The following is a 17971-nucleotide window of genomic DNA, read 5'->3' on the forward strand; positions in this document are numbered from 1 at the left end:
CGTCATAGCCACTACTTTGCCGATGAGTAAACAGCACAGAGAGGGCAGGGACTTGGCCCAGGTCACAAAGGAAGTCCCTGATCCAGTCGAGGAGGGGGCCATTGAAGCCCCAGAGAAGAGCTGGTTTGGTGTGTCCACCCCCAGCCCCTTCCTTGGGGACCCTGACACAGAGGCAGCTTTAGGGCACGGTGGGTCACAGTTGAGGGTTTATTGCCAGTGTTAGGAAGAATGGGGGGTTTGGGTGGCCAGGGGTCTTGGGAGGAATTCCAAATGGGCACTGCAAGGCCTGTGAGTGGGGAGGAGAGCTGCTGCCCCCCTGCCACCCAGGCGGCCCCAGGGCTGATGCCACCACATCCTGACTGATAGTGGTACCTTAAAAGGTGGCCTCCCTACAGGAGGAGTCATCCCTCACTAACAAGCCCTCTCTCAAGGGGCCAGGGGCCTTTGTTCCTCATGGGACAGGCTGGGCCGTGCCCATTTTAGGGGAGCTGACCAGCATACCTCAGCAGCTCTGGGCTCCCAGATTTTATGTGATGGGCCCTGGGGGCAAGGTTGGGATGCAGGCATCCCGGCTGATCTCTACCCTGGGGTCTTGGGGCACCTACAAGGCCAGGGATCCTCCTAGACAGTCACTGATCCCCTCATCCTGGGCATTTGAGCCCCCCGTTTTACTCACAGACTGGGTTTCATAAGGGTCCCACCCCTGGCCGGCCCTCCCTTGAACCATGGCCCCACTTCTGCCCAGTCAGGCGATGTGCTGTCTAGAAGGGAGGGTGGTAGGCAGGGGGTGCGCCCAGAGGTGGAGGCAGACAGGGCCCTCCTTCCTGGCCTCCCGGGCCAGGCCACTCTCACCCCTGTATGGGAGTGAATGGCCACGACCCCAAGTGCATACACATCTTGGCCCCAAAAGGACTCCAGGTGACAGCGACAGTCACACATCTTCAGGGATGGACACGGTAAAAGCAAGAGCCACACCTCAGCCGCTGGTCTGTCAGGGCTTTGGGAAGAGGGTTTGACGCGGGGGCCGCAGGGCCAGTCTCCCAGGCTGAGGGCCTTCCTTGTGGGTGCCCCAGCCCGGCCCTGCCTGATGGACGTGTGTCCATCCATCGCGACATCCTCAGCAGCTGTCAGCCGGGCGTGGCGCAGAGCATCAGTAGTGCTTGTGAGTCAGGGTAAAGGAGGGCTGCAGCCAAGCTGGAGAGATGGACCCCCACCCTCTGCAAACCCCTGGGCTTGGCTCAGTACAGCCCAGGGGAAGGAGCCCAGAGCCACTGCCAGGCTGAGGAGGAGGGACTGGCCGGCGAAGTGGGAGCCCCGAACCCCTTCCGCCCTCAGGCCCCTCTTCCTGCCTCTCTAGTGCACTGAGAGCAGAGCAGGAAGGAAGGCTGGCCTCAGCAGTGAGGGGCCTGTGTGCCTCTGTATTTGTCCTCCTCCCCTGCCAGTGGCTGGGAAGCTCCCCAAAAGCACCCACCGGCCAGGCTTCTGAGGGAAGGGTCTAGATGGTGGCGGGGGACCTCAGCCAAGGGAGGGAGATGTAAGTAGCACAGAGAACTGTGGACTGACATGGGACAGCTCAGGGGCGGAGGCCAGGGAGTGAGCCCGGCACAGGCTCTCGAGGCTCAGTCACCATGGGGATGGGTGGGTAGGAGGGCGAGCGGGTCCTGCGTGTCTGCGGCAGGGAGGGGAGGAGAAAGGCAGTGGACAGCGAGAAGCCAGGTCTGGTGGCCTCGCCCTCCACCCACCTCCTTTCCAGCTCGCACAGTAGTCACGGGTCATGGGGTGGGTGGAGGCACACGCTCACAGCCACAAGCACAGACGGACAGACAGACAGACGTGCACACTGAGGCCACCGAAGGACTGATCAGCCAGGGCAGTGGGGCATGGAGCTGGCTGCTGCCCGTTCACCCTGTGTGGCTCCCCACCCCCCCGGCCAGCTGGCCTGTGAGCCACCCAGCCTAGGAGCCCACGACCTGGCCAGACCACGTCTCGTGGGGAGTGTGGGGGGCCAGCTGAGTGAGCACCACCTCCACGGCCTGGAACTTCTGGTTCTTGGGCGGGATAGGGCACATCTTGTAGGTCACCTCATCGCCCTCCACTGGCACGTACTCCCCCTCGATGCTGGCGGGCAGGAAGAGGGGTATTATTAGCCCAGTGGCAGGCCCTATGCCCTGGACAGTCCTGCGGCCTGGCCTCGGGGGCAGCCTGGCCCTAGGCCTCCCTAGGTCAGGAGGCCTGGCCAGGCCTTGCTTCTCAGAACCTCAGCTCTCAAATCTGTAAAATGGGACTCATGGCCAGGCACAGTGGCTCACGCCTGTAATCCCAACACTGGGAGCCCGAGGCGAGCGGGTCACCTGAGTCAGGAGTTTGACACCAGCCTGGCCAACATGGCGAAACCCTGTCTCTACTAAAAATAAAAAAGTTAGCTGGGCGTGGTGGCTGACACCTGTAATTCCAGCTACTTGGGAAGCTGAGGGGCAGAATCACTTGAACTCAGGAAGTGGAGGTTGCACTGAGCCAAGATTGTGCCACTGCACTCCAGCCTGGGCAACAGAGCGAGACTCCGTCTCAAAAAATAAATAAATAAATAAAATGGGATTCATAAACTGTACCTCCCTTTCTGGGTCCCTTGAGGACTGAGATGTGAAAGGGCACAGGGAGATCCCTAAAGCTGAGAAGCTCAGTGACCTCGCCCCAGTCCTCCGGGCATTAGGAGGGGGTGGGGCCAGGCCTAGGCATGACATCCATCTCTACCTCCTGGCCCATCCACCTGAAGGCCCTTTCCAAGCCAAGAGGCTCAGGAGCTGGCCTAGCCTTCTCAGACCCCCATGATGCTGGAATGGGATCCAGGGCCCAGCTGCTGGCTCCCAGGCTTCTGGGGACTGCATGCCAACTCCCCACCTGGCCACAGCCCTCCTCCCCCAACACACCTTCAGTCCCTACTCAGAGGACAGAAAAGGTGCCATGAATACAGACCTCAGCCAGGGAGGGGAGAGGTCTGGAGAGAGATTTTTGAGGCACCGTTAGGGGCACTAGGGCAGGGGCCAAGAACGGAGGTGGAGGGGACTCACTCAGACACATGTACGAAGATGTCCTCGGACCCGTTCTCGGGGGTGATGAAGCCATGGCCCTGTGAGCGTGAGAACTGCTTACAGACGCCCTTGAACACGGGGCCAGCTGAGGCCCGGGCTGTCCTGGAGATAGGGTAGTGGGATTGCAGCTGTGGCCTGAGGAACTCCTCCCCGGACCCCTACAGCTGTTCTGGGCCCTTTCTGCTGAGCCTGCCTCAGGGCTGCGAGAAACTTGCCCCAGGCCAGGAACCTCGTAGTCATCCCCATTCGATGATAATGAGGCCTGGCACAGTGGCTCACACCTGTCATCCCAGCACTTTGGGAGGCTGAGGCGGGAGGATCACTTGGGCCTAGGAGTTTGAGACCAGCCTGGGCAACATAGGGAGACTTCCATCTCTACAAAAAAATTTTTTTTTTTTTTTTTTTTTGAGACAGAGTCTCGCTCTGTCACCCAGGCTGGAGTGCAGGGGCACAATCTTAGCACACTGCAACCTCCACCTCCCGGGTTCAAGTGATTCTCATGCCTCAGCCTCCTGAGTAGCTAGGATTACAGGCACCCACCACCACGCCCAGCTAAGTTTGACATTTTTAGTAGAGACGGGGTTTTGCAGTGTTTGGCCATGTTGGCCAGACTGCCTTGATCTCCTGGCCTCAACTGATCCACCTGCCTCGACCTCCAAAAATGCTGGGATTACAGGCATGAGCCACCATATCTGGCCCAAAATATTTTTTAAAAAATTAACTGGGGGTGGTGACATGCGCCAGTAGTCCCAGCTACTCAGGAGGCTGAGGTGGGAGGATCACTTAAGCCCAGGAAGTTGAGGCTGCAGTGAGTCATGACTGCACCACTGCACTCCAGCCTGGGTGACAGAGCAAGACCCTGTCCTTCCCAAAAGATCCTTTGGCCTCCCCCATATGGACCCTTATTACTCCCCCATGCCACCTCATTGGTGACCTACCCCAAAGGCCCAGGGCTACTCTTTGTCCCCCTGCCCACCCCTCTCCAAAGGTTAACTCTGTGTCTTGGGTTTTGCCCACGCTGTGCCATCTGCCCAGAATCGCCAGCTCCCTTCTTCACCTGATACATCTTCCAAACCCAACCAGGACATCGTCTCCTCTGGTACCCCGTGCTGGGTCCTCACTCCTAACCCTGCTGGGTGGTAATGGATGGTGAACAAGTTCCCTCTAGATTGTAAGCAGCTTATGGGCTGGGGCTTTGTCTTATCCCTGGATCCCCCTGGTCAGGAGCTCAGTAAATCTCTGTGGGATGGATGGATGGATGGATGGATGGATGGATGGATGGATGGACGGACGGGCGGGCAGATGGATGGGTGGATGGGTGGATGGGTGGATGGATGGATAGACGGACAGGTGGGTGGGTGGATGGATGGATGGATGGATGGATGGATGGACGGACGAACGGACGGGCAGATGGATGGGTGGATGGGTGGATGGATGGATGGACGGACAGGTGGGTGGGTGGGTGGGTGGATGGATGGATGGATGGATGGACGGACAGGTGGGTGGGTGGGTGGGTGGATGGATGGATGGATGGGTGGATGGATGCATGGAAGGATGAATGGATGGAGGGGACAAACATCTATCCAGTTACTGGAAGGTCCACACACAGTTCCCCTATCCCAGGTGAGGACAACAGGAGTTGGAAAAGGATGGGGATGGTCAGCCTGTGTCCTGGCAAGGGTCAAGGGCCTGGGCAAGGGGCAGGTACTCACGCCGAATAGGTCCTGGTCCGCTTGGTGGGCAGAGGGCTGGGTAGGTCCCGAGGTGGGACACCACCCCGCTCCCAGACCCTGCTGCCCTCCCTGTGGAAGGGGAAGGTGGGCCAGACTGGGGACTTGGGGGAGTGGAGCGGGGGCACAACTTGGGGTGACGTGGACTCCGAAGTCATGGTGGGGCCAGCGGGAGAGCCTGGTGGGCTCTGGGGCCCAGGGGCCGATGAGGGGTTTGGGCGTCCTTGCGGGCAGGGCCCGGCCTGGCCCTGCTCTGCGGCCTCACCAGCCACGGGCTCCGTCTGGAAGAGGAAGAAAGAGGCACAGGTGAGCCCAGTCCAGGGGAGCAGCTCCTGGACCCTGGCCACAGTCAGGTGGGCTAGTCCCACCTGCTATCCTCACGGCGTGACTTCAAGTCACAAACGACCCCATCGTGGCTCAGAGTCCTCACCAGAAAACAAAACTAGGGGTCTTATGACCCCTAAGTCCTTCCAGTTTGCAGTTCAATTCTCTAACTCCAGGAGCCTGGGGGGTGGCTGGGTAGGGTGGCCAATGATGGTCTGGAATATGGTTTGGCATAAGGGTCAGTTGTTTCAGAGTCACACACGGGTTCAAATCTTAGCTTTGTCACCTACAACTTGGTGACCTCAAGCAAGCCAAGCTACACATCAGCTCCAACATGGCAGGTGGGAGTGTGGGCTCCACACCCAGGCCTGGGTTTGAATCCTGCATCCTCCACCTTCTGGCTACATGGCCTAGGCCCTGGTCAACTTTTTTTTTTTTTTTTTTTTAGACAGAGTCTCACTCTTGTTGCTCAGGCTGGAGTGCAATGGCACGATCTCGGCTCACTGCAGTCTCCACCTCCTGGGTATAAGCGATTCTCCTGCCTCAGCCTGCTGAATAGCTGGGACTACAGGTGCCCGCCACCATGCCTGGCTAATTTTTTGTAGTTTTAGTACAGATGGGGTTTCACCTTGTTGGCCAGGCAGGTCTCGAAATCCTGACCTCAGGTGATCCGCTCCCTGTGGCCTCCCAAAGTGCTGGGATTACAGGCATGGGCCAAGTCGTCCGGCCCATTGATCAACACTCTTAACTTCTGACTATTTTCTGTTCTGTAAAATGGGGCTAGCATTGATCCTTTTTTTTTTTTTTTTTTTTTTTTTCTGAGTCATGGTCTCATCCGGACTGGGGAACACTGACATCATACTCACTGCAGCCTCCATCTCCTGGGCTCAAGCAATCCTCCCACCTCAGCCTCCCAAGTAGCTGGAACTTACAAGCATGCACCCTCATGCCCAGCTAATTTTTTTTTTTTTTTTTTAAAGACAGAGTCTCACTCTGTCACCCAGGCTGGAGTACAGTGGTGTGATCTCGGCTCACTGCAACTTCCACCTTCCAGGTTCAAGTGATTCTCCTGCCTCAGCCTCCCAACTAGCTGGGATTACAGGCACCTGCCACAACGCCCAACTAATTTTTGTATTTTTAGTAGAGACGTGGTTTCACCGTGTTGGCCAGGCTGATCTCGAACTCCTGACCTCAGTTGATCTACCTGCCTCACCCTTCCAAAGTGCTAAGATTACAGGCCTGTGACGTCTATTTTATACCCCTCTCACCCCAGAGCTTGGAGTTTCCAGGGAAGGAAAATCACCCACAAGGTTCCTGTAAGTTTCCTTAGGAGTCCAGAGCTCAGAAAGCCTGAACACACTGCATGGCAGGCCTGGATGAGTCCAGGAGTCCACTGGAGCAGGTCTTTTGGCCTCTGTTCAAGATAATACAGCAAGAGGAATTTTTCTAAGCCAAGATGCTGAGCTGGCTCTGCCATGCCTGGGGGTGGAGGTGGAGTAGTATCCTCCCTCCTCCCAAAACCCTCCCCCTCCGGTCAGGAAGGCGGTAGAGCCCCGGGCTTGGCTCACCTCACAGACCCTCAACCCTGAAAAGGCTGATGTGGGGCTTTTCTGTCTGAGCTCACTCCAGGAGGCAGGGCAAACCAGGTTTGGCCTTTTCACCCATTATTCTCATTTTGGGGAGAAGAAAACGGAAGCTTCAAGAAACAACCACACAAACAGCCGGGTGTGGTGGCGCACACCTGTAATCTCAGCATTTTGCGAGGCCGAGGTGGGCAGATCACTTGAGGTCAGGAGTTCAAGACCAGCCTGGCCAACATGGTGAAACCCCGTCTCTCCCAAAAATACAAAAATTAATTGGGTGTGGTGGCGCATGCCTGTAGTCCCAGCTACTCGGAAGGCTGAGGCACGAGAATCACACCATTGCACTCCAGGCTGGGTGACTGAGCGAGACTCTGTCTCCAAAAAAAAAGCAACCACACAGTTGGACATAAGTGTTCATGAATGGTCACACCAGCGCTCATTCACAACAGCCAACAAGTGAAAACAGCCCAAGCCCATCAGCAGGTGAATGGATAATAAAGTATGGTCGGCCGGGCGCAGTGGCTCACACCTGTAATCCCAGCACTTTGGGAGGCCGAGGTGGGCGGATCACGAGGTCAGGAGATCGAGACCATCCTGGCTAACATGGTGAAACCCCGTCTCTACTAAAAATACAAAAAAATAGCCGTGTGTGGTGGTGGGTGCCTGTAGTCCCAGCTACTCAGGAGGCTGAGGCAGGAGAATGGCGTGAACCCGGGAGGCGGAGCTTGCAGTGAGCTGAGATTGCACCGCTGCACTCCAACCTGGGCAACAGAGCGAGACTCCTTCTCAAAAAGAAATAATAAAAATAAAAAATAAAGTATGGTCTAGCCACATGGTAGACTAGCACTTGGCCATAAGAAAAAGAAAAGAAGAAATACTGATTCATGCTATACCCTAGATGAACCCTGCACACATTATGCTAGAATGTTTGCAAGGTCACAGAGAAGAAGCCAGTCCCGAAAAAACACAGAGGGCATGATTCCGTCCCTGAGGCAAATCCTCATAGACAGGGAGTCGACTGGTGGTCACCAGGGCTGGGGAGGAGGGAGAGGGGAGGGCTGCCGATGGGTAGAACGTTTCTTTTTGGGGAATGAAAATGTTCTATAATTGGCTGTGGTGATGGCTGCACAATTCTGTGAATGTACTAAAAACAACTGAACTGAACGCCTTAAGCAGGTGAATTTTATGGTATGTGAACGACATCTCAGTAAAGCCGTTACCAAGAAAAGAAGACGAGGCAGCAAAGTTACCCAAGATGACACAGCTGGGAAGCACCAGACGCCCTGCAGTGAACTCCTAGAGTGCCACCTGCCCCACCTAGGCGAGGGGTGGCAGGCAATGGGAACAGAGGCCCTGCCTCCCTCCCTCTAGGGAGCAGGGTGGGCCTGGCCTCCCGATTGCAGTTTTCCCAGGCCTGGTATTGTGCTTGGCAGTGACAGCCAGTGCTGGAAGGCCATGGAGGGGCAGGGAGGGAAGAGGAGGATAGAGAGGGGGAGATACAGCTCATGACGGTTACCAGGGAGACGCAGCTGAGCTGGGGCCTGCTCTGGCCAGCCAGGCCTCCCACCCAAGTGACCACGCGGCTCCAGGGCCTCATGCTAAGCGGGCAACAGGGATGGGGGAAGGACCCACTGATGATTCTGGGCCAGGGTCGAGGGCAGCCTCCCCACGATGGGCTCTCAGGTGGCAGAGAGACCAGAGAGCAGAAGGGAGGCAGAGGAGCCACAGCAAGGACCAAGAGAGGCAGCGAGTCGGCCTCAGGGCAGGAGCTCAGGCAGGGGCAGGAGCTCAGGCAGGGGCAGGAGCTCAGGCAGGGGCAGGAGACAGGCAGCTTCCACAAGGCAGAGAGAACAGGCTTCTCCCCTGTCCCCCATTGCAGCCTCAGTTTCCTTATCTGGGAAATGGGGATCACACGAATCCCTCCTCCAACCAGCAAGGTGGCACACGCAAATAATCCCAGCACTTTCGGAGGCCAAGGCGGGAGGATCGTTTAAGCCCAGGAGCTTAAAACCAGCTGGGGCAACATGGTGAAAGCTCATGTCTACAAAAAATACAAAAATTAGCTGGGCATGGTGGTGGCACACCTGTAGTTCCAGCTACTTGGGCATCTGAGGCAGCAGGATCACTTGAACCCGGGAGGTCAAGGCTGCAGTGAGCCGAAATCGCGCCTCTGCAGTGCAGCCTGAGGGACAAAGTGAGACACTGTCTTAAAAAAAAAAATTAGTTGGGTGTAGTGGTGCATGCCTGTTGTCCCGGCTACTCGGGATGCTAAGGTGGGAGGACTGCTTGAGCCCAGGAGGTCGAGGCTGCAGTGAGTGGTAATCAAGCTACTCCACTACAGCCTGGGCGACAGAGCAAGACCCTGTCTCAAAAAAAAAAAAAAAAAAAAAAAAGAGGGAGAGAGAAAAGACTGTCCTCCAAGGGTTCTTTTGAGGATGAAATGAGAATTGAGGTGGGATGTGGAAAGCACTGAGTAGGCGCTGGGCGAGAGCCTGCCCCTCCCAGACAGGGCTGCAGAATTGGGTGTTGAGGGAAGATGGAGTCAGGGAAGGAGAGACCCAGCGGAGCTGGGCCAAGCCCACCATTCATTTTCATCCTCTCTTATTCCCTAAGGATCGCCCACCCCTCACAGCTCCACAGTCTCTTGTTTTATTTAATTCCTGCAACAGCTCTTAAAGGCTGGTGCTATTATTACCCTACTTTGCAGACAAGAAAACCGAGGCTCAAAGAGGTTAAATCACTCACTCAAGGACACACACCAATCAAAGTCTGAGCCAGAATTTGAATTAGCATCATCTGGGGCCTTCGAGTGGGAAGGCAGGAGTCCTGTGTCCAGGCCCTGCATTGCTATTGACCTACTGTGTGACGTGGTACAGGGCCTGGGCTTGGGGGAGCTGTACAACACCCAGCAGCCCCAGAGACCAGAGAGAAGGGAACAGGGAGATATGGAGCAACCCTCCAGTTCAGACCCCTCTCCAGAGCATTGCTGCCAAAGAGGGCAAGTGAAAATGAGGCTTTCATTGGCTGAATGCCATGTACTGTGCAAAAGTCTTTACAGAAATTATTTCCTACGTTTCAACCTCCCAGTTACCCTATAGAGCTGAAATGACAATTTTTCCATTTTACAGATGAGCTAGCTGAGGCTCAGAGAGGTTGAGTGACTTGCCCAAAGTCACACAGCAGGTGACAGAGTCCCAGATCTGTCTAACAGTAAACCAGTGCTCTTCCTGTGAATATAAATTCTGTTCCTGGTTCAGCCAAGATGAGGCTGGAGTTTTTCCAAAAGAACTTTCCGTGAGAAACTAAATGGGAAAATAAACTCGCCCAAGAGCAGAGAAACTGATATATTTCTGGAACATTTGTTTCCACTCAAACAGAGCTAAGGGCCAGCTCCGGGGGGGTTTCGTGTGTCCTTCTGGGGCCATCTCCTGCCAGGAATAATGCCCTTCAGAACCTGCAGTCGGGTAAGAGGGCAGCCTGAGACCCAGACTGCCTGAGTTGAAATCCTGGCTCCACTGCAACCCAGTTTTGTGACCCTCCCTTTTTTTTTTTTTTTTTTTTTTTTTTTGATACGGAGTCTCGCTTTGTCCCTCAGGCTGGAGTACAGTGGCACAATCTCGGCTCACTGCAACCTCTGCCTCCCGGGTTCAAGGGATTCTCCTGCCTCAGCCTCCCAAGTAGCTGACTGGGATTACAGGCACCCACCACCCCACCCAGCTAATTTTTGTGTGTTTTTTTTTTTTTTTTTAGACGGAGTCTTGCTCTGTCGACAGGCTGGAGTGCAGTGCCGTGATCTTGGCTCACTGCAACCTCTGCCTGCGGGGTTCAAGAGATTCCTCTGCCTCAGCCTCCTGAGTAGGACTATAGGCGCACACCACCATGCCCAGCTAATTTTTTGTATTTTAGTACAGATAGGGTTTCACCATGTTGGCCAGGAGGGTCTCAATTTCCCGACCTCGTGATCCACCCACCTCAGCTTCCCAAAGTGCTGGGATTACAGGTGTGAGCCACTGTGCCCGGCCTCTTTTTTTTTTTTTTTTTTAATCAGAGATGGGGTTTCACCATGTTGGCCAAGCTGGTCTCGAACTCCTGACTGCAGGTGATCCACCCACCTTGGCCTCCTGAAGTGCTGGGATTTCAGGCATGAGCCACTGTGCCTGGCCAACTCTCCCTTTTCGTGCCTCAGTTCCCTCTTCTGTCAAATGGGGCTCATCGTAACATCCTACCCAGGTTGTCGGGAGGAGCCACAGAGCTGTGTCAAAGGCCCCCCCGGCAAGTGGGCATCCCCGTGTCCCCCGGCCCTGTGTTTGGGCTCTGAGCAAAGCTCATCTTCATTTCCCTGCAGAAGGCCAGACCCCAAATGACTGCCTGCAGACAAAGGGGCCTAGAAGTAAACACAAATGTCAGGCTGTTTGGAGATAACCTGAGGCTGGATGCAGTGTCATGGGGCACTCTGGGTGGCGACTCAGCCTTCTTGGCAGATGAACCACAACCCATGCTGGGGCTCTGCTCCAATTCTCAGCTCCCCCAAAAGGATGGAGAATGGGGCAGGAAATGGCTATCATGGTCCCCTCTTATTTTTTTATTTTTTGAGACAGGCTATCACTTTGTCACCCAGGCTGGAGTGCAGTGGCATGATCATGGCTCACTGCAGCCTCAGTCTCCCTAAGTGCTAGGATTACAGCATGAGTCACTGTGCCTGGCCATGGCCCTTTTTTTTTTTTTTTTTTTTTTTTTTGAGATGGAGTCTTACTCCGTCACCCAGGCTGGAGTGCAGTGGCATGATCTCAGCTCACTGCAGCGTCCACCTCCCGGGTTCAAGCAATTCTCCTTCCTTAGCCTCCTGAGTAGCTGGGATTACAGGCGTGTACCACCACACCTGCCTAATTTTTGTATTTTTAGTAGAGATGGGGTTTCACCATGTTGGCCAGGCTGGTCTCGAACTCCTGACCTTGTGATCCACCCGCCTCAGCCTCCCAAAGTGCTGGGATTAAAGGTGTTAGCCACCACACCCATCCATTTTTTTTTTTTTTTTTTTTTTTTTGAGACCGAGTATCACTCTGTCACCCAGGCTGGAGTACAGTGGCGCGATCTTAGCTCACTGAAACCTCCACCTTCCAGGTTCCAGTGATTCTCGATTCTCCTGCCTCAGCCTCCCGAGTAGCTGGGATCACAGGCACTCGCCATCACGCCCAGCTAATTATTGTATTTTTAGTAGAGACAGAGTTTCACCATATTGGCCAGGCTGGTCTCAAACTCTGACATCAGGTGATCCACCCCCTTGGCCTCCCAAAGTGCTGGGATTACAAGCGTGAGCTACCATATGAGAAGACTGTATGGTCTTCTCTTGACCGTGAGTCCTCTCAGTCTGGGCAGATCAGGGAAAGGCAGCCTGCTCAGCCACTCAGTGCTGTGTGACCTGGGGCAGGCACCTGCTCCTCTCTGGACCTCACTTTTGTCTTCAGCTACGTGAATCATCGCTGGTCCAGATGACTAATGAAGGTCAGGCCAACTCTCCTCCGAGGTTTTCAAAAACACATATGTAAATGAAATCAAACTGACTGCAGGCACCAGACCAACAAACATGAGGGTGACAACTGTCCTTAAAGTGCCCCAGTCCAGTTGGGGGAACAGACACAGATTATTAAAATGCAGCATGGGGGCCAGGAGTGGTGGCTCACACATGTATTCCCAGCACTTTGGGAGGCCGAGACGGGCAGATCACGAGGTCAGGAGATCGAGACCATCCTGGCTAACATGGGCCTGTAGTCCCAGCTACTCGGGAGGCTGAGGCAGGAGAATGGCGTGAACCTGGGAGGCGGAGTTTGCAGTGAGCTGAGATCGCGCCACTGCACTCCAGCCTGGGCGACAGAGCGAGACTCTGTCTCAAAAATAATAATAATTTCAAAAAAGCAGCATGGGAAGTCCTGATGTGAGCCTCAGACACCATCTAGTGATCTACTGATACTGACCATGTGCCAAGCCCTTTGCCCCATTTTTTCATTTCGTCTTCATAAGAACCCTTTGCAGTAACTACCATTAGTATATCCATTCTTCTGAAGAGTAAACTGAGGCTCAGATAGGTGAAGAGGCTGGCTGAGCTCACACAACAGGTCAGATGCAGCATGCCTGCCCTCTGGAGATGTCTGGGGAGGTGAAGACCAGCCATTCCTTGAGGGTGGCACCCACCCTCCCCTGGAATAGGAGGAGTGGGATGTGGAATTCCTGGGGAGCCAGGACTCGAGCTTTTATTTCTGGCTTTGCGCTGACTCAGACCATGACCTTGGGTGAGTCACTCACCAACTCTGCTAAGCTTAAAAACAACTCCCCCAATAAAAATGTCCCAGCCCCAAGTCCCCATCACAGGGGAGCAGATGGGAGGAATGGGTACAGTTGCTTAAAAATAGAAAGGACGGGGAACACAAGGATGACGCTGGAAGGGCTTCCCGAACATTGGGGGCTTGTGCATGGTAGGCCCTGGGAGGGTGAGAAAACAAACTCAGGACCCCCGGGCAGGAGCTGACACTTCCCTGGCTCCTCCCCCTCCCCCAGCCTCCCAGATGCTCCTTAAAATACATCCGTGCTTGAGCTGCTCTTGCAGCCTGAGGTGACCTGATTAAACCTGGTTCCTTCCCCCACACAGCCTGTGTGCCTGCGTCTGTGCATGGGGGCTGCCCCAGCCAATACTTGAGCTTAATTATTTAAGAGACCCTGTAGTCCTCCTCATCACATGCCCAGGCTGCCCTGGGAAACTGCTGTGGTTAAGGTCTTTGGGCTTCTTTGACTTGGGTGGTGGTGGGAAAACCAGGACAGCACTGGGAGAACCAAGTTCGCACCCCAGTCCCACCTGTGCTTGGCTGTGCGACCCTAGCAAGTCACTTTCCCATTTTGAGACCCCCTAGAGAGAGGAATAGACTGGCCAAAGTCATACATACAGCGTCTGAACTTGAACTCAAATCAGTGTGACCCTAAAGCTTTCTGGTGTGCCATGCCAGGCCCCCAGCCCAGGAGTGTCATTTTGCTGGCTGTGGGGCAGAAGAGCTCCTTACTACTTTTAGCCTCCCAATTTGCTGCTCAGCATGGACAAAGGTCTGAACCGCCCCAAGCCCCATTCCTACAAGGCTCTGGGTCCCAGCTGCCCCAGTTGTGACTGTGGACAAGACCGGCTCAGCCAGGTCCTGAGCGCCCTCTGCTGGGCGCCACCCTGGGGGCACTACTCCAGACTGGCTGGCAGGTGTCCCCTCCCCACCAGCCATCCCAGAGTGTCCCCAGGTCCCCCTCAGGGAATCCCTCTGCGCATCCACGAACATTGCCTAGCCATGTCTCTCCAAGCCTGGGAGAGCCATCTGCGGCCAAAACTGTCCTCTGGCCTTTCCCAGGCCACCAGGCAGGCAGTTCCTATCTATACCTGTCTTTTTTTTTTTCTGGAGGGAGTGAGGATGGGTCAACATGGGCAGACACGGAAAACAGACATTTTTGGAGAATACTTCAAGGAAATGGGGGGGCGGGGCAAAACTGGGAGGAGGAAACATTCAGAATTTGGAGGGCCCAGAGGACTCTGGGATGGAGTGAGGTTTGGGAAACCAGTTCCGCATCTCCCAGAAAGCTGGAGACCCCCTTTCCCAGGGAGAGGCCCCTGCCGGGTCACAGCCAGGCGGCATGATGCCAGGCTCTCAGAGAGGTTGCCCACCCCCCGCCGGGCACACTTCCTCCTCCCCTCCCCCAGCCCCAGTGGAGGCAGCAGTTCACACTCTGTATTTATTATTGTTCTCACTCTGTGTCCCCCTCCCCTCTCCCTGGGAAGAGCCTGCAGGCTGGCAGCTTGGCAGGAACCTGCTGTCTCCTTGTGGGTGCCAGTGTCACCCCTTATCTCCACCTGGACTCCTTGTGCCAGGGTCAGGCCATTCAGGGGCTTGGCACCAGCCAAGGCCACCCTAAGTCCCTGTATCCCATGACAGGGGTGGCCTAGCAGGCCCTGGCTTATCACCCCTGCCCTCCGGAGGCTGTGCCCTGGCAAGGGTGGAGGTCAGAGCAGACCAGCAGGCAGGCAAGAAGCAAGGGCTCGGGGTGGGGTGGTACCCGGGGGGGAAGAGAATAACCACACGGAGCCACCTCTCCAAGCTAACTAACACAATTATCCCCATCACACTGGGGAATAAATAGAGTCAGGATAAGACAACTGCTCCAGGTCCAACTGTCTGCCTGTCCCAGCCCGTCCCTTCCCAGCCCCAGCCCCACATTCCAGGGGAAAGACCAGCGAGAGTCCCTACTGCATTCTGCTTTCAGCATCTGGAAGCGGCGCTGGGATTTCTCCGGTCAAGGCGGTCCTCTCTCCTGCTGCTTCCCAGACAGGAGGCTGCGGCTTGGCAGGTATCTGCTGCTCTCTGCCTCCTGAGCCAGACGCAGGTCCCAGACACAGACACAGACACAGACATGCTCCCACGGGAGCCACACAGCCTCACCTCATTTGGGGGTCACGGGGAGAGAAGGAGGGAGGGAGAGACAGGTGGGATCCTCTATACCCCCAACACACTATCTGTAAGCTGAACTGGGCTGATTCAGCCCCCACCTTCACATTGTACCTCTCTCCTTCGGCCTGGCCAAAGCCACAGTTTCCAGCACAGTGTCCTCAGGCCCCATCTAGCCCCTCACCTCTCCTGGGCAGCTGGGGTCCAGGCACTGCCTCCTGCGGCGTTTGCGCTCTGCTTCTCTCTGGCTCGTGGAGCTGGCGGGCAGGGGATGGGTCTGGAAGATGTGCGTGAGTGTGTGTGTGTGTGTGTGTGTGTGTGCTCGCGCGGGCGGTACCTTGGCCCCTCACTCACTCACACGCCTTCCAGCTGACGTCAGGGAGAGCAGGAGGGAGGGATGAGAATTTGTACTCCCTGCTTAAAGGGACACCAGGCTCTGTCGCTCATGGCCCAGACATCACCTCCTGAGTCAGGCACTGCCAGGTGAGAGGTTCAGCTGCGTCTCTCAGGGGCCCTAAAGCTTCTTTTTTTGGAAAGTGGCTTTTATGGCTGGGCCACGGTATAATTTGCCCTGCCCAGTGAAGGCAGCTGCTGAGGAATGCTGGGGAGGAAGAACCTGAGACAGCACCATGATCCTGGTAATTAGAGAGCAAGTGGGGTGCTGAGTTTGAGTGTGAGTGTGTGAGTGCACACTGGGGGCCCCTCGGGGTGGGTGGGCATGAGTAGGGGTAAGACTGGGAGAATGGAGGTCAGAGCCAAGAGGAGCCCCCCAGAGGGGTCAAGACAAGCCAGGTTCCCAGGGACACCCAGACGCTCATCTCCCCTCCGGACGCTCAGTGGTCCTGCCCTCTGCTAGTACAGACACTGACATGGCTCATCTCTGTCTACCCCTTGTAATATTTCCACGGAGTTGAATTGAGGAGGACCCCAAGGAAGTGATCAGATTGAAGATGCACAGGTGCATACCCCACAGCCTGGGAGGCTCTGAGTAGAGAAGAAAAGAGGGCTGATTGAATCCAGGTGCCCAGCCTGTTCTACACCACACGCCCTGGCTTTGAAGTGCTCTGCACTGTCAAGCTGTGTGACCTTGGGCCAGCCCCTGAGGGCCTTTGGAGGTTGAGTGTGTAATGTTCCTAAACCCAGGGCCGGCTGGAGGAGGCCTCCACAAAGGGGCTTCTCTTCCTTCTTCCCGTTCCTTCTCAGCCTCGGCTTGGAAAGAAGGAAGCCTTTCCCTGGTGTCTCCTGGTACTACTGAGGCAGGCTGGCATTTTCAAAAGGAGTCTTTTTAAAATAAAAAGGAGGTGGGAGTTAAAAGGGAAACCACAGAGAAAAATACAAGCAACTATTACAAATAGCTAAGACGCCACAAGGGCTTGCTCTGCGTCAGGCAGCAAGCTTTGCCGTCATTGAAACCTCACCACGATTTAATAATTTATTTTTGTCATCCCTACTTTACTGATGAGGAATTAGGGGTCCAGGGAGGAGGAAGGACTTGACTTGCCTATGTTCTCCCAACTGGCTAGAGGGGCCCCGGAACCCAGGACCACCCAATGTCACCACACGCCCCTGCCCTTCCAGAACCTCTCAGGACAATCAGGTTCAGGCAGTCTGGGTTTCTGGTTCTGCAAGAGAGACTGTTGAGAAATGCTACCTGTGGTTACCTAGGGAGGGTCTGATTTTTTTTTTTTTTTTTTTGAGACGGAGTCTCACTCTGTTGCCCAGGCTGGAGTACAGTGGCCAGATCTTGGCTCACTGCAAGCTCTGCCTCCCGGGTTTACGCCATTCTCCTGACTTAGCCTCCCGAGTAGCTGGGACTACAGGCGCCCGCCACCTCGCCCGGCTAGTTTTTTTGTCTTTTTTTAGTAGAGACGGGGTTTCACCGGGTTAGCCAGGATGGTCTCGATCTCCTGACCTCGTGATCCGCCCGTCTCAGCCTCCCAAAGTGCTGGGATTACAGGCTGGAGCCACCACGCCCGGCCTTTTTTCTTTTTAAAAGAGAGTTTTGCTCTGTCGCCCAGACTCGGGGGCAGTGGCTTGATCTCAGCTCACTGCAACCTCCGCTTCCCGGGTTCAAGTGATTCTCCTGCCTCAGCCTCCTGAGTAGCTGGGATTACAGGCACACGCCACCACACCCAGCTAATTTTTTTGTATTTTTAGTAGAGACAGGGTTTCACCATGTTGGCCAGAATGTCTCGATCTCCTGACCTCATGATCCACCCACCTCAGCCTCCCAAAGTGCTGGGATTACAGACGTGAGCCACCACACCTGGCCAGGGTTCTGATTTTATTTCACACCCCCATCTGAGAACTACCCAGAGGAGCCTCCCTTCCTCTTTAAATTCTCCCTTTCCTCCTTTTTATTTATTTATTTTGTTCTCTTTTGAAACAGGTCTTGCTTTGTTACCCAGGCTGGAAGGCAGTGGTGCAATCACAGCTCACTGCAGCTTCCGACTCCTGGGCTCAAATGATCCTCCCGCCTCAGCCTCATGAGTAGCTGAGACTACATGGGTGCACCACCATACCTGGCTAATTTTTCAAAAAATTTTTATAGAGATGGGGTCTCACTATGTTGCCCAGGCTAGTCTCAAACTGCTGGCCTCAAGCAATCCTCCTGCCTTGGCCTCCGAAAGTGCTGGGATAACATCTTCTCTTCTTTCTTCTTTGCCTTCCTCTCCTCCAGCAATAATATCTTTCAAAGGGCCCTCACAGGTAACCCCTTGTCTCCTTCTCCCTCTCCTTCTCCCTCTCCTTCTCCCTCTCCTTCTCCTTCTCGCTCT

General features: G+C 55.1%; 1 protein-coding gene across 1 annotated transcript; it reads right to left on the bottom strand.

The window, feature by feature from the left end:
* Positions 1-193: 193 nt before the first annotated feature.
* On the bottom strand, positions 194-15440 carry CSDC2 (cold shock domain containing C2). Its single transcript, XM_015150466.3, has 4 exons — positions 15379-15440; positions 4802-5100; positions 3069-3191; positions 194-2118 (listed from the first exon to the last, which is right to left on the bottom strand). Exons 2-4 carry the CDS (start codon positions 4975-4977, stop codon positions 1956-1958), a joined length of 462 nt encoding a protein of 153 aa, XP_015005952.1. The 5' UTR covers positions 4978-5100; positions 15379-15440; the 3' UTR covers positions 194-1955.
* Between the last annotated feature and the right edge of the window lie 2531 nt (positions 15441-17971).

Source organism: Macaca mulatta, chromosome 10 (assembly GCF_049350105.2).
Source record: "Macaca mulatta isolate MMU2019108-1 chromosome 10, T2T-MMU8v2.0, whole genome shotgun sequence".
NCBI lineage: Eukaryota > Metazoa > Chordata > Mammalia > Primates > Cercopithecidae > Macaca > Macaca mulatta.